This window comes from Chelonoidis abingdonii, chromosome 16 (assembly GCF_003597395.2).
Source record: "Chelonoidis abingdonii isolate Lonesome George chromosome 16, CheloAbing_2.0, whole genome shotgun sequence".
Taxonomy (NCBI): domain Eukaryota; kingdom Metazoa; phylum Chordata; order Testudines; family Testudinidae; genus Chelonoidis; species Chelonoidis abingdonii.
The window spans coordinates 27,362,349-27,379,693 of NC_133784.1; the positions used below are offsets into that span (position 1 = coordinate 27,362,349).

General features: G+C 43.1%; 1 protein-coding gene across 2 annotated transcripts in view; it reads left to right on the forward strand.

Annotated features, from left to right (window-relative positions):
- The window catches only part of IPPK (inositol-pentakisphosphate 2-kinase), a 100,636-nt gene that overhangs the window by 64,691 nt on the left and 18,600 nt on the right, over nt 1–17,345 (forward strand). Inside the window, exon 5 of one of the 2 annotated variants that reach the window (XM_075072795.1) lies at nt 14,465–14,551. The exons of the other annotated variant lie outside the window; for it this stretch is intronic. Coding sequence (XP_074928896.1) covers nt 14,465–14,551 — 87 coding nt within the window. The remainder of the gene's footprint in view (nt 1–14,464; nt 14,552–17,345) is intronic. 2 annotated transcript variants of the gene reach the window in all.

A 17,345-nucleotide genomic window follows, 5' to 3' on the forward strand; every position in this document is an offset into this window, starting at 1 on the left:
AGCAGGACCAATCCCCAACTAAATCCCCAAATGGCCTCCTCAAGGATTGAACTCACAACCCTGGGTTTAGCAGGCTGATGCTCAAACCACTGAGCTATGCCTCCCTCTGAACTTTGTTTGAGGCTAGACATTGATAATATCTTACGTATTTTTGTTTCTGCTTTACTAGTGAAAAAGTATTTTATGTAAAATGAACCAGAATGTGAAAGTTGACTTGTATCTATTGTCACCCGTAACTTAGCATTCATTTACTAAGAAGCTTGGGTTTTGAACCCTTTCTCTGTAGTCTGCGTGAAAACTGAATCGTAAGTGGTGTTCAGCTTCCTTATTTCCACAATGAAATAGTATGACAATTGTGAAGTAGATTTTCCTAGAATACTCACCATATGTCATATTCTAATCCCTACAGGGGAAAATTCAAAAAATATCCCTCTTCTTACTGATTCCTCTTAGGCTCATGGGTTTTGACTAGTGCAGTCCCCTGGGGAATGATATGGTACTTAAGTCTATGTAAGATACAACATTATACTTTATGGTGCCTTCAATCCAGAAGAACAGGAATTGCTTTACAGATTAAGTACAGCACTCTCTGTACCACGTTGCTGAAATAGATCCACCACTGGAGGTGGAATACAGAGCACGGTTGAACAGTGCCAGTAATACTACACAGTAGTATTAATTAGACTGGGAAATGAATAATTTAACTGAAATTACAGGAGAAATGATGATAGGCTTCATTAGTTACTAGAATCGGAATTTAGCCAGGATGATGGGACCTAATCCTCTCATTTCTGAGGGGGGGCCCCCACACACTCAGAGCTCTCAGAATTTTCTTCAGAGTTCCTATCCTTGCACTGACTGATACTGAGGGCTTGTCTTCACTACTAGGGTAAGAGGACCTAAGTTAAGCTACTCCAGCTGCATGAATAACGTAGCTGGAGTTGACTTAGCTTAGGTTGACTTATCCTGGTATTTTCACTGTGCTGCGTTGACCGGAGACACTCTCCGGTCGACTTACCTTATTCTTCTCTGGGAGCTGGAGTACCAGAGTCGACCGGAGAGCGCTGGGCTGTCAATTTAGCGGGTTTTCACTAGACCCGTTATATTGACACCATCTACATGGATTGCAGCAGCGTCGATCTCCCTGGTAGTGAAGACAAGCCCTGATTCTTAGTTATAAAACACTATCACATGTTATGGTTGTATGACAGCTTGATAAGGTCAAGTTCAAGTTGGGACAGCAATTTTGTTTTTAACAGGGAAATATTTCAAGTCAAACCTCAATGGCTTTAGAGGTTTTTCATACAGTATATCTTTCTAAAAAAAACACCTAATTTAGGTGGGAATCACTGATGCTTGAGATTTATGGGTCAGTGTCATCTGGCATGAAGTTTTTACTCACACGTCTTTCATATTAAAGCCAGTAAGAAAGGCAATATGTTTGTTTCCTTGGATATACAAGGCTTGCTTTTTGACTCTCGCCCGTCCCAGCTGAGTATGCAACATCTACTTGACTTGAAGCTAATGATATTGCCATTGCTGACTTCTTTTTTCATTTTATTTTCATTTTCATTGTATTTTAATGTACTCAAGTCGTCTTCTGTTTTCTTCTGATTGTGTATTTTTCCTTGAAATGGAGCCTGCACATATTATTCCACCAGTATTTTCTTTTTGATCTGCTTGCAACAAACTTTCAAACAATTTAGTGTTTATTCATTAAAGTAATTAAGCTAATCTTTGTAGAATTTACTCCTTTGTCATCCTTCCCCACCTTAAAGCAAAAGATTTTAGTAGTTTTTGTTGAAAGCTGTATTTCAGTGGCTGTGCTTTCAGTTGGAAGAATCATAGGACTGGAAGGGACCTCAAGAGGTCATCTAGTCTGTAATGGAGATACAGGTCTGTCTCATCTTTCTTACTCTGGGGTTACGTTCCGCAATCAGTGCGTAAAGTGAAAACCATGTATAGTCAAAATTACATTGAGTGTAATGGCGGGCGGAATCACTTCACTACAGGAACAGTATTTAAATTGTTATTTTTCTCTTTTTTGTTTTTGCTGACTGCGTAAAGCTGAATTCGCGCATGTTAAATGCACGTAAGATGTGACCGACCTGTATTCCTATCTCATAGAACTGGAAGGGACCTTGAAAAGTCATCAAGTCCAGTCCCTGCCTTTATAGCAGGACCAAGTACCTTCTCTGACAGATTTTTTTGCCCCAGATCCCTAAATGGCCCCCCTCAAGGATTGAACTCTCACCCCTGGTTTAGCAGGCCAATGCTCAAACCAATGAGAGCTATGGGGGTGGTGCTTGCAGGCAGGAGCAGCATCCGGAGGGAGATTCCTGCCTGCAGGGCTGTGCTGCCCGCTTCCGTGAGTGACATGGGGCTGGAGTAGGCAGGGAGTCTGCCTTAACGGAAGCCACACTACACCGCCAGAGATCGCAATTGACTGGACGATCCTCTAGGATTGCCCAGTCGATTATGATTGACCGGTTGGTGACCACTCATGTAGACCATTCCTGACAGGTGTTTGTCTAACCTGCTCTTAAAAATCTCCAATGATGGAGCTTCGACAGCCTCCCTAGGCAATTTATTCCAGTGCTTAACCACCTTGACAGTTAGGAAGTTTTTCCCTAATATCCAACCTAAACCTTCCTTGCTGCAATTAAAACCCATTGCTGCTTGTCCTATCCTCAGAGGTTAAGGCCATCTTTTTGCTGCTGCCGTTTTTGGTGGACTCTCAGCCTGGACTTCAGGGAGTTTCTGCTGCTTTAGAGAGGGCTTCTGTAGGAATTTACTCTTTGTTTTGGAAATGTGATGTCAGTGTGAATCCCACTATATTTGCACGTGTGCAACAGGGATGTGAGATCATAGTATTTTGGATGACTGTATCCATCAGGACAGTGCATATCCCTTCTGCCTCCTCATTCGTCCATACAAAGGCATTCTCCCTCGACCCTCCATTTGATCATTACTACTGCCTATGGCAGCAAGACAGAACCTAATAAATATCTGACCTGCTATTCTTTAGTTACAGCGAAATTATTCAGAATTCTCTACTAGCTGTATGAAACTACGACAAAAGGAACTCAGCCCATCTGAACTGATTTTCTGATGGTCAGATTCTTCTGTGTGGGGTGGCACAACCTCAGCTGCCCTTGGCAGACTAAGTATTTGAGCTTCAAACTCTGGTACTGAGAGAGTGCCATAATCTCAGTGCTTCCCTTACAGGAAATCTGTTCCTTCTCATCATCACTAGGACATACCTACCTTTATTCCCCATACTTTCTTTATCCCAAAAAGAAATGGAATGGGGAGAACTTCATCCTCTCCTAGAGCTGAGGGAACTCAAGTATTTATGCCATCTCAGGTTGTGAATGGTAATGTGGGCCTCAATCTTCTCATCTCTTCAGGCTAAAGACTAGTTCATGGTTCTCAGCTTGCAGATCCATGCTTCCATGTAGCCATGCTTCCTGATCACAGGAAGTACTGCAGATTCACATTGGGTCTAACCACTACCAGTACATATTACTGCCATTCAGACTCCTTACAGCACCAAGAGTCTTCATGAAATGTCTAATGGTGATAGCAGCACATTCAGAGACAGGGCATCCTTGTCTGTCAGATTGGCTGATCAGAGGCAAGTCCCAGAGGGAGACTGCAACAGCCCTCGAGTATGCGCTCTCATTGTTCACCCAGCTAAGTTTCCTTGTGAACTAAGAGAAAATATCCCAACCCATTACAGATGATAGAGTTCACAGGGGCTATGATCAGCTCTCAGCTAGCAAAAAGTCTCCCTGAGGACATGTTCCAGTCCAGTTGATTTGATAATAGGTTACCCAAAGTGAAGTCCAGTTAAGATGGTACTTACTTATCCCAGGACTATTAGGCTACATGTTGGTGTATATATGTGATGCCATTTGTCCAGGTTGACCTGTGGCTCCTATAACTTCATGTGGTGTAAGGACTTCAGCTGAAGAAGAGGGTCACAGTCCCAGCTCAAGCAGGAACCTAGTTGGTGGTTATACTTCAAGAATGCCTGAAAGGAAATTTGATTCTCTGTACTCTCTCTGACAATGACATCCTTCATGGATGCATTAGGAACTGGGTGGGGACCCCATCTGAACCACTTACGCATGCAAGGCACCTGATCCCAGGACACCTTGAATCTCCATATAGACTTCCTGGAACTCAGGCCCATGATACTGGCTTGTGCAGCACTCCTACCTATCCTATGGAACTTGATGGTGAAGATATTGACAGACAATACATCTGCAATGAGCTACATAGACAAGCAGGGAGGAGTTGGTTCATCACCCCTCTGCCAGGAAGCAATCAAGCTATTGTTGTAGTGTCATCAACATAGAATAACCCCATAGGCTCTGCGTCTTCTGGGAGTTAGCAACAGCCTGGCATACTTCTGCAGCAGGCATTTAGTAACCCAACCACTGGTGGTCACTGCAAAAGCCCATCATGGGGCCAGTATTCTGTCAACAGGGGAGTCCCACAATAGACGTTTTTGCCACCAAATACCCAGGATTTGCTTCAGAGGAGGCATGAGCCTGGGTTTGTTGCCAGAGACATTCCTGCTACAGTGCACTCAGGCCTCTTTTATATGTCATTGCACTCATTTCCCCCCCACCCCAGGGTCACATCCACGGTGACAGTAATCCTTTTTTACTGGTTGAGGCTAGTTATATCTGTCAGATCTATTGCAGATTTTGCCTCACAACTATTTCCCAGCCTGTCTGAACATAATATTCCAGGATTGTGGTCAGATACTGCACTTAGATCTGCAGACATTGCACCTGAAAGATTGGATGGTGATTGGTTGAGCAGTACTGCTAAGGATTTCATTAATCTGTTAGGAGCAGTCTCCCAGAGCAGAAAGCCATCAACAAGGACGATGTGTTCCTCATAATAGAAAAGGTTCTTCATACGGACAGTGCAACAATCAATGTCCAGAAGAGGCACTGATACTGAGGGCTGGTCTACGCTACAGGGGAAAATCAATCTCAGATACGCAACTTCAGCTACATGAATAACGTAGCTGAAGTTGAAGTATCTAAGATCGAATTACTCACCGTCCTCACGGCGCGGGATCGATGTCCGCAGCTCCCCATGTCGACTCCAACTCCGTTCGGGTTGGTGGAGTTCCGGAATCGATATAAGCGCGTTCGGGGATTGATATATCCATCTAGATGAGACGCGATATATCGATCCCCGAGCAATCGATTGCTACCTGCCGATACGGATAGTGAAGACGTAGCCTGAGGATCCTTGACTACTTGCTGCCCTTGAAGCATGTTGATCTAGTGGTCAGCTTTCAAGGTCCACCTCACAGGAATATTGGCGAATTTGCTCATTCTTCTCAGTTCTCTTGACAGTATCCCATCGTACCTGTGCAATGTTCTTTCTGGTTACTGTCACTTTGGCAAGGTGGGTCAGTGAACTTCAAGCCCTCGCGGTTGGACCTCCCTATAAATTCTTTCATAGTTATGCTGTGATCACATTTCAAATTCCACCATAAGGTGGTTGCAGAATTCCACTCGACCCAGTCAATCTTCCTCTGCCTTCTTCCCAAATCTCCACAGGGGAGGAAAGAAACGACAAACTGCATGTCTCCAGAACCTTACTCTATTGCATTGACAAGATCAAGCCTTTTAGTTTGTCTCATCAACACTTTGTAACCATAATCTGACCCTTCAAAAGGCCAGGCCATCTACTCTCAGATTCTCTAAATGGATCACACGTATGTCCATTTTATCAGATAGCTATGGAATACCTCTCTCTGAGTGTTGTGACCATCTCCGACAAAGCACAGACAGCATCTTCAGTCTGCTTCAGGAGTGTACAGTACCTGAGATCTGCAAGGCTGCAAAGTGGAGCCACCCAATGACCTTAATCTAACATCATGCTCTAGACTTAGCAACTAGATCAGATGTCACATTTGGGAGATTAGTGCTTCGGTCATTATTTGACTAATGAAGCTGAAACTCCTCATTCCCACTGTGCAGTGAGAAGACTGCTTTCCCATCTCCTACAGTGGGATCCATGCTGATGCATACTCAAAGAACGAATAGTTATGCTACAGCAGAGGTTTTCAAATGGGATCGGGACCCCTCAGGGGGTCACGAGGTTATTACATGGGGATTCGTGAGCTGTCAGCCTCCACCCAAACCCTGCTTAGCCTCCAGCATTTATAATGGTGTTAAATATATTAAAGTGTTTTTAATTTATAAGGGGGGTTGCACTCAGAGGCTTGCTGTGCGAAAGGGGTCACCAGTACAAAAGTTTGAGAACCACTGCCCTACAGAAGCTGTGGTGATTTGACTGTAGTTAGTATGGATTCCACAACTTGCCCTCTCCTCCCATTTTTCAGAGATCTCCCAATTGCGGATTGCAAGGGAATGACAGAGGGTGTCAGTGGCTGCACCCTTTGTGCCCTTGCATAGGAGCACAGGGAGGTTCTGCCCCCAAAGAAAAGATTTAGATCTTGCACACAGGAGATTCTTGCACACACAGTGGGATCCACGCCGTTTACAATATCTCCATCACATTTACTCTGTAGAGTAAGTAATAGTTCAGTCTTTTACATGGATAAGGCATTAGGATGGTTGGGCACTAGGAAAAGCAGGGTGGTTAAGCACTGGAATAAATTGCCTAGGGACATTGTGGAATCTCTCTCATTGGAGATTTTTAAGAGCAGGTTAGGCAAAAACCTGTCAGGGATGGTCTGGATTAGGGAAGGGCAAACTACAGACTATGGGCTGGATCTGGCCCGTCAGGGCTTTCAGTCTGGCCCACAGGGTTGCCTGTGCTGACTCTGCACCGCTCCTGGAAGTGGTTGGCACCATGTCCCTGCAGCCCCTGGAAGGGGCTTGCGGGAGAGCAGAGAGCTCCGTGTGCTACCTTCACCTGCAGGCACTGCCCCCCCGCAGTAGGAATAGGGAACCAATGGGAGCTTTGGGGGTGGTATCCACAGGCAAGGGCAGCATGCAGCAGAGCTGCCTGCCCTACCCCACCCCCCGGAGCCAAACATGCTGGCCACTTCCAGGAGCAGAGCCAGGGCAGGCATGGAGCCTGCCTTAGTCTCGCTGTGTGCTGCTGCCACCCCAGAGCTGCTCGAGGTAAGTGGCGCTGGGCCAGAACCTGCACCCCAACCCCCTTCTCTGAGCCCCCTCCCGCACTCTGCAGCCCTCCTGCATCCCAAACCCTTTCCCTGAGCCCCTTCCTGCACACCACACCCCCTCCCACATCCCATCCTTCTGCCCCAACCCTAGATTCGTGGCCCTGCATACAATTTCCCCACACAGATGTGGCCCTCAGGCCAAAAAGTTTGCCCACCCCGGTCTAGATAATACTTAGTCCTGCCATGAGTGCAGGGGACTGGACTAGATGATCTCTCGAGGTCCCTTCCAGTCCTTTGATTTGATTCTATTATTCGTGTATAAACAATATGTACTTGACTGGGGTATGAAGACAGTACTTCTGAAACAGAAATCTGTGTGATCACTGAGTAGTAAGATAAATTTGTTAGTAATGGTATTAATCTATTGGCAGGTATGTTAAATTCCAAGCAGTAAAAGTTTCTTGCTGGGAATATCCTTTGGTATAACTGGTCTAGATTTTTCTGTTTGGTTTCTTTCCAAATTTACTACAAATCCATCTCCACTAATCTTAGTAATGTTGGAAGCACTTGTGAAGAGATGTTTTAACTAGGGCTGTTGATTAGTCTCAGGTAACTCACACGATTAACTCAAAAAATTAACTGCGATGAACATTTTTTAATCAAAATTAATCGCACTGTTTAAACAAAAGAATACCAATTGATATTTATGAAATATTTTTGGATGTTTCAAATTTAAAAATATATTGATTTCTGTTACAACACAGAATACAAAGTGTACAGTGCTCGCTTCATATTTTTTACAACCATTTACATTGTAAAAGTGATAAAACAAATAGTATTTTTCAGTTCACTTCATACAAGTACTATAGTGCAATCTGTTTATCATGAAAGTGTTACTTACAAATGTAGATTTTTTTATTTGTTACATAACTGCACCCAAAAACAAAACAATGTAAAACTTTAGAGCTTACAGGTCCACTCAGTCCTACTTCTTGTTCCACCAATTGCTAAGACAAACAAGTTTGTTTACATTTACGAGAGGTACTGCTGACTGCTTCTTATTTACAGTGTCACCTGAAAGTGATAACAAGCATTCACATGGCACTTCTGTAGCTGGTGTTGCGAGGTATTTACATGCCAGGTATGCTAAACATTCATATGCCCTCTCATGCTTTGGCCACCATTCCAGAGGCCATGCTTCCATGCTGATGATGCTTGTTAAAAAAAAATGTGTTGATTTAAATTTGTGACTGAACTCCTTAGGGGAGAATTGTATGTCTCCTGCTCTGTTTTACCCACATTCTGCCATATATTTCATGTTATAGTACTCTCAGATTATGACCCAGCGCATGCTTGTTTTAAGAACACTTTCACAGCAGATTTGACAAAATGTAAAGAAGGTGCCAATGTGAGATTTCTAAGGATAGCTACAGCACTTGACGCAAGGTTTAAGAATCTGAAGTGCCTTCCAAAATCTGAGAGGGACAAGGAGTGGAGCATGCTTTCAGATGTCTTAAAAGAGCAACACTCTGACATGGAAACTACAGAATCCAAACCACCAAAAAAGAAAATTAATCTTCTGCTGGTGGCATCTGACTCCTGATGATGAAAATGAACATGCGTTGTTCTACTCTCTTTGGATTGTTATCCAAAGCAGAGCCCATTATCGCATAGACGCATACCTTCTGGAATGGTAGTTGAAGCATGAAGGGACATCTGAATCTTTAGCGCATCTGGTATGTAAATATATTGTGATTCCGGCTACAACAGTGCCATGTGAACACCTGTTCTCACTTTCAGGTGATATGAACAAGGCATGGGCAGCATTGTCTCCTGAAAATTGTAACCAATATTGTTTGTCTGAGTGATTGGCTGAAGTAGGACTGAGTGGACTTGTTGGTTCTAAAGTTTTACATTGTTTTATTTTTGAATGCAGTTATTTTTTGTATATAATTCTACATTTGTAAGTTCAACTTTCATGATAAAGAGATTGCACTAAGTACTTGTATTAGGTGAATTGAAATACTATTTCTTTTGTGTTTTACAGTGCAAATCAGGGTGGATTTCATTTAAATCATGATTTAAATCACTAGTTAGGAAGATTTGATTTAATCCTGGATTTCTACATAAAAGTGCATTCTTGTGTGTTATAACCTTAATGCAACTCAGAGATAGATGAGACCCAAACGGAGTCTCTTTTATGGTCTGCTACCGTTATAGGTTTTCCCTTCTAGTGAGAGAATGGCATGGTAGATCTCAAATCAATGAAGGCTACACCCAAAAAGACCTCAAGACTTCTGGAATATGCTGCTCAAACAGTTTCACACTTGTCTCTATGGCCTGTCCCTCCCTTCTCACATTTATCTCCAGACTTCTTCTCTTTGTCCAGATCTATTCTGCCCCCAACAATCTTCTATTCATTGAACTTTTTGAAACTTTGCACTTTTAGAGAGAGGTAAGGGACTGCGTTAGCCAAATGGGCTCGTTATCCCCGGAGCTAGTCAATTACTCCAAGGAGGCACAGAGAACAAGACTGCGTTTTATACAGACCTTTATTAGACGACCAGCTGGACGGGTGCCCTCCCCGACTAATGCCAGAGGAGTGACACCCCGAAGCATAGCAGGTACTACATATATATACCATTATTGACATCATATCAGACCACACTGACACAGCATATTTTCAGGGTTTTGCAGACGTGGGGTACATAGGTCTATTTGCCTGTTGATACACGTTAAACATTCCACGTTGTTCCCCTCGATCAAAGTACGTAGCAATGTTTGACATAGGTTATGAAAGCCCGTCATAGAATCATTTCACAAAAACAGCCAAGCATTACAAAAACAGCCAAGCATAAATCATTTTATCTATCAACTGCAGAGGGACAATGGGGTTGAGGTCTGTTATTTCTCACCTCTATATATTTATTTAAAAACATTTTTGCTGTTAATAAGCATGTTTTCTCTGGAGACACAAATCCACAGCTTGAGAACTGCAAAACTAAGCATCTCTGATGGTATCTTCTAGACTGAGCACTGAGTCCTATTAGGTAGGTAGAAAGATTAACCTAGATAATCTATATAGAAGCCCCTGGAGCCCCATAAGATTGCGTCCCTAATCCATGAACTACTGGAACTCATTTACAAAACTTTTCTTAAACATTACATGAATATATTGTCTCATACTATAGAATTAAAATTTATAATGAGATATCTTTGAGCTATAATGTATCCTAATTAAAACTACTTTAGATAATTTTTTCCTCAAAAAGCATTTAATGAAAAAATGGTTTTTTTAATCACTGATTTTTATCCATATGGTTCAAATATTGTAGTAAAAAATAAATATAAAGTGAGCACTGTACACTTTCTATTCTGTGTTGCAATTGAAATCAATATATTTGAAAATGTAGAAAACATCCAAAAATATTTAAATAAATTGTACTCTTAACAGTGCAATTAATCGCGATTAATTTTTTTAATCACTTGACAGTCCTAGTTTCAACCACTATAACGTCTAATCAGTTACTCCTGAGGGCATTCTGCATCAAAAATTAAAAATTCTGTGCAATTAAATTTGGAGGCTCCAGCATGGCATTGAGGCACACAGGCCACTGGCTGCACAGAGGTGGGAGATCATTGTGCAGCTCTCCCCACCGCGGACACGGACTCAGTGGTGAGGCTGCACTCAACCGTGACACCGTGCCCGACTCTGGCCCTACAGTGTAAAGCCGAAATCGTGCATGTTAAATGCGCGTAAGTTGTGACAGACCTGTATTGTGGAAGAGGAGCTACATGGTGTGGTGGTGTTACCATGTCTTCTTTGGTTTTTTCATTCAGAGAGAAGATCTTTTGCTGCACAATCTGAAGCTACTCTTGGCTTCTCAGACCTCTCGGAACCAAAGTTCTCATGGAACTGGATTTCAGTGTGCCCTGAGGGCCTGATCCAGTACCCGTTGAAGTCAGTGGGGAGTCTTTTCTTTCGATGAGAAGGCTTGGAGCAATCTCCTACTCTATTTTGCAAGTTCCATGAACAGCTTCCATCAGCATGGGCCAGAGACAAATCTATGGTCCTTATGACTCAAGTAGCAAACTTCAGAGAGAGTGACCATCTGTTGAGCAAATGTCCCTTACCTAATCAAAAAGTTAGAGAATATGGGAGTCGTGCACATTTTTTTTTTTTTTTTCTTCAAAGGAAGGGTTGAAAATAACATTCCCAGGCATTAGGATCACAGACATAGGGAGGCATTCAAACAGTTACAAAACAGATCACATGTTCTCCAGTTCTGAATTGTTTGGTCAAGTGCCCAACCATGTTCTTCAGAATACATTGGGACAACTAAATGTGCAGGAAGAGCAGCCAGTTGTGTTTGCATTGAGCTGTCTAAATGGAGTAGAAAGAAACCACACCAGTTTGCAAATGAGATAGTGGCAATTGGTAGTTCAAAGCACCTTCGTCTCTATCCAATTTTTAACTTTAAGCATCTAAATTCTATGATTCTATAAATCCTTGCAAAATTGGAGCCAAAGTGATTTATTAGTCTAGCGTGGTTCAGCAATGTGGGTTTTGCCCACATGCTCAGGGTCTAAATGATTGCCATATTTGGGGTAGGGAGGGAATTTTGCCAGAGACCCTGAGAGATTTTTGCCTTCCTCTGCAGCATAGGGCACGGGTCACTTGCAAGTTGCAACTATTGTAGATGGTGAATTCTCTGTAACTTGAAGTCTTTAAACCGTGATTTGAGGACTTCAGTAACTCAGCCAGCAGTTAGGGTTCTCTTACAGGAGTGGATGGGTGAGGTTCAGTGGCCTGTAATGTACAGGAGGTCAGACTAGATGAACATGATGGTTCCTTCTGGCCTTAAAGTCTATGAATCTATGAACAATGTTAGGTTCCCACACGTATGTGTGAGAGTATATTATAAGAACATAAGACTAGTCATATTGGGTCAGAAGAATGGTCCATCTAGCCCAGTATCCTGTCTTGCAACAGTTGCCAGTGCCAGATGCATTAGAGAGAATGAACAGGGCAATTGCAGAGTGATCCATCCCCTGTCATTCAGTCCGAGCTTCTGACAACCAGAGATTTAGAGGTGTCGAGAGCATGGGGTCATGTTCCTGACCATCTTGGCTAATATCCATTGATGGGTTGGGGATAGTCAGTGGTTTGGCATTCGGCCTTGCTAAAAACGGGTTTTGAGTTCACCTGACGGGGGCCATTTAGGGATTGTGAGGCAAAAATCCATCTGGGGATTGGTCTTCTGCTTTGAGCAGGGGGTTGCGATGGTATGACCTCCTGATCCCTTCCAACTCCTGAAATTCTATGACTGGGCCTGCTCCAGAAACCCCCCCCCCACCACATGCAGCTGCATCAGGTGTGGGCAGGCAGCTCAGCAAGGAGGAATTTCAATGTGGAGGGGCTTAGTGGAGGAGGGGAGGGAATCCAGTGTGCATTGAGAGGGTTCTGCTGGGGGGCAATCTGGGTTGTGTGGGCGGTCAGTGGGGGATCTGGGTGCTGGGGGGAATCTGGATGCAGGGCTTACTGGGGGTTCTGGGTTGTAATTTTTGTGGATCTCTGCAGCGGGGAGGTTCAGGTGAAAGTGGTTGGGGCTGCAGCGGTTGGGACTGAGTGAGGGAGTATAGAGCTTGGGGGGGGGGTCTAGATGTGGGAGGTTCGCGGGGGGGTGTCCAGATGCTGGGGGAGTGGGCTCTGGTATTGGGATTCAGGTGCGGCTGATTGGGGTTCGGTGGAGTGGGATCTAGGTGCAAGTATCTCGTTGGGATGGTCAAAGTGCAGGGGGAGTGGGGCTCATTGGGGGGGGTTCTGAGTGTAGGGGTGAGGATCAGTGGGAGGGTCTGGGTATGAAGAGGTCTGGATGCACGAGGGTTGGGTGGAAGGAGGAGCAGCTCTCTATACAGGGATCTCTCTCCTCCCCCTCCCCCACTGTGATTTGGAGTTACTTGAGAGAGAAGCAAAGGAGCAATTCTGCTTCAATCTCAAGCCAAGGAGATATGATTTCCAGCTTTTGAGGAAACAAAACAAGTTTAATAGGTCCCGAAAGAAGCTGCCCTTGGGAAGATTCCTCTTCAGAGCTATGTAACCAGTAGTACTGCACTACTCAGGAAGCAGAAGTTAAAGCATAGGCCAGTGGAGAGCCACGATGGGCAAGAAGTGCAGCTCTGGGAGAAATCTGGGGATGGGTCTGAACCAGCAGGGGAAGAGGAAGTCCTGTCCTCCCCTGCCCAGCCAGGGCTAGCAGCTGAGCCTGGCACAGGGTTGGGAACAGGTCTTCTCCAACCTTGTCCCATGCCCCATAATGATTAATCTTTCTGCTGGCTGCCTGGGGGACCCAAAACATACTGCTGGGGAAGGTCGCGTGACTGCTCTTGTGGCTTCCCTTTTCTTCCCTGTCAGTCATTTTTCTATGGGGAAACAAAGAAATCTGCAGAGGACATAATTTCTGCGCATATGCAGTGACACAGAATTCCCCCAGAAGTAAAATTCAGTAGACAAGTGGTAAAATAACTTTGCCCTATCTGAGTGCTACCACTGGGTCTGCATCCTGTGAAACTGCAGAAGTTGGTAATAAAATGATGGGAGATATCCCATTGATAGTGACTTAATTTTGAACTGACCAGTTTTGATTTAACCTTCCAGTATAAAAAAGCCTAAGGAACTACGTGGCAATTGTATACTTAGTACTCAACATGGAGTTAGGTTTGGTGGAAGAATCAGCATTTCATCAGCCCCTGTAATAATTTTAGTGGTTTTGGAACAACCCTGTTTGTTTTATTTTTGTATCCCTGACTTGATGAATATTTATTGATCAGCCCTCTAAAGCAATTTTCTTATCTATACCCTCAGAGACAAGTGAGGAAGAAGCTGGATTTCATGTAAACATGTAACAAAGAAATCATCATTGTCTCTTGGGTCCTAGCTACTGCTTATACACTGAACCTCATTTTCTGAATTTAGGAAGCTCTTCTGATGTGGTAAAATTCTGTCTAATTTCCCTCTTTCTCCATTTTTCTTTTTCTGGAACGTCTGCAGTCAGTATAATTGTCCCGTAACTGCAGTGTTTTCCCTTCTCCACTAAGAATCCAGCTCTGAGAGATATAATGGGTCAGAGTCCTAGGGGCGGCTGAGTGTGTGTCTGGGGTGGGATGGGAAGAGATGATGAGTTAAAATTTCATTACGTTTTATGTAAGTAAGCTACACTCTGGGCCTTGTCATGATTCCCAGAACAGTCTTCAAACAGGAAGCGGACATTGTTTCTGAAACAGGAATTATGTCATGGTTTATTAAGATATGACCATTTTCATTTTGGAAAACAGTTGTGTGTGGCTTCACTTCAGAAGCGCCTTCTGTTTTGAAAAGGCTGGTGATGAGGAATGAATATACTGACTACATGGAAATAATAGGTAATTTATGAAGGATTAGGTTTTTGTTTCCATGTAATTTGTGATGACTTTTAGAAATAAAACTGAGTAAGCTGGATGCTCCCAAGAGTGCAGTTGTATTCTGTTCTGAATGTGGAATAAGTGTCTAACCCCCTCTTTCTTCAGTAGTGCTCCCTCTGAAAGTGTCCTTTGTTGTTAACTTCTGTAACTGTTCTGCTACAATGTCTCATGCTGTTAGATTCTTCAGTAATAGAAGTGTGGCAGAATATGCTTCTCTTAAGAAAATTTAGAAATTATGCCTAGCGCTGAAGAAAATTCAGCTGTTCAAGCCCTGTCTTTCTGTTGATCACTATACACTAGTAGGGATGCTGCATTTGGTGAGCACCAAAGAGATAATTATTAAACACTGGAAGAATATCCCTTGTCTATGCTATGGCTTGTAATTATATTTGAAATGGTCTGTTATAAACATGGTTATAGCCTGTCACATTTTTCATATAGTTTGTGTCAACACATTGTGGTTACCAATGACATTCAGATACCATACTACAGACCAGCACAAACTTACTTGATTGCAGCCCCCCTTCTTTGTGTCTGTAGTAGTTTATGCTACCTCTTTTCCCCCACACCACACAAGTACATATACCAAACTATCCAACTCTGTGTAGGAAAGTTAGGAAGTATGGCAAGAGACCACCCTTGCTTAATGATCTTCAATGACTTAAAAATCAAAAAAGAGTCCTACAAAAAGTGGAAACTAGGTCAAATTACAAAGGATGAATATAAACAAATAACACAAGTATGTGGGGACAAAATTAGAAAGGTCAAGGCACAGCACAAGATCAAACTAACTAGAGACATAATGGATAACAAGAAAACATTCTACAGAATCACTAGGAGCAAGGGGAAGACCAAGGACGGGGTGGGCCCGTTACTCAACGAGTGGGGGGAAGATAACAGAAAATGTGGAAATGCTTAATGACTTCTTCGTTTCGGTTTTCACCAAGAAGGTTGATGGTGGTTGGCTGTCTAACATAGTGAATGTCGGTGAAAATGAGGTAGGATCAGAGGCTAAAATAGGGAAAAAAAAGTTAAAAATTACTTAGACAAATTAGATGTCTTCAAGTCACCAGGGCCTGATGAAATGCATCCTGGAATTCTCAGGGAGCTGACTGAGGAGATATCTGAGCCATTAGCGATTATCTTTGAAAAGTCATGGAAGATGAGAGAGATTCCAGAAGACTAGAAAATGGCAAATATGGTGCCCATCTATAAAAAGGGAAATAAGGACAACCTGGGGAATAGTCAGCTTAGCTTCTGTACCTGGAAATATAATGGAGCAAATAAGTAAGCAATCAATTTGCAAATGTCTAGAAGATAATAAGGTGATGAATAACAGCATGGATGTGTCAAAAACAAATTGTCAAACCAACCTGATAGCTTTCTTTGACAGAGTAACAAAACTTGTGGATGGGGGGGAAGCTGTAGACGGGGGTATATCTTGACTTTAGTGGAGTTTTTGATACTGTCTCGCATGACTCTCATAAACAAACTAGGGAAATGCAACCTAGATGGAGCTACTATAAGATGGGGGCAAAACTGTTTAGAAAACAGTTCCCAAAGAGTATGAGGGATAGCTGTGTTAGTCTGGATCTGTAAAAGCGGCAAAGAGTCCTGTGGCACCTTATAGACTTAACAGACGTATTGGAGCATGAGCTTTTGTGGGTGACATGCATCTGAAGAAGTGGGTATTCATCTACGAAAGCTCATGCTCCAATATGTCTGTTAGTCTATAAGGTGCCACAGGACTCTTTGCCGGTTCCCAAGAGAAGTAATCATCAGGGTTACAGTCATGCTGGAAGGGTATAATGAGTGGGGTACTGCAGGGATCAGTTCGCATCAAGGTTCTGTTCAATAGCTTCATCCACTTATTTAGGTAATGGTAGAGAGAGTGGCACTTATAATGATCTGGCACAAACGGAGAACTGGCTGAAGTAAATAAAGATGAAATTAAATAAGGACAAGTGCACAAGTGCTCCATTTAGGAAGGAACAATCAAGTTTGCACACTACAAAAGGGGAAAATGACTGCCTAGGAAGGAGTACTGCAGAAAGGGATCTGGGGTTCATAGTGGAGCCAACACAGACCTAAATATGCGTCAACTGTGTAACACTGTTTGCAAAAAAGCAAAACATGTTCGGATTATTAAACAGGATGTTGTAAGCAAGCCATGAGAAGTTAATTCTTCTGGCTCTAACTCTGCGCGATTAGGCCTCACTGGAGTATGTGTCCAGTTCTGGGTGCCATTTCAGGAAAGATGTAGACAAATTGAGGGCAGCAGAGAACAACAAAAATTGATTAAAGGTCTAGAAACTGACCTGTGAGGAAGATGTGAAAAATTGGGTTTGTTTAGTATGGAAAGAGAGGATTGAGAGGGACATACTTCAGTACAAGAAAAGGTTGTTAACAAGGAGGGGGAGAAGAATTGGTTGTTCGTTAACCTCTGATGGATAGGACAAGAAGCAATAGCTTAAAATTGGAGCAAGGGAGGTTTAGGTTTGGAACATTAGGAAAAAACTTCCTAACGTCAGGGTGATTAAGACATGGAAAATAAATTGCCTAGGAGGTTGAAATCTGCATCATGGAAATTTTTAAGAGCAGGTTAGACAAACACCTAGTCAGGAATGGTCTACGTAATACTAAATCCTGCCCAGTGAGTGCAGGGGTCTGGCTGAAGATGACCCTCTTGATGGTCCTTCCAGTACTTGTGAAACCAAAACGTGATTGTGGTCCATACTACAATTAAATGTGCACA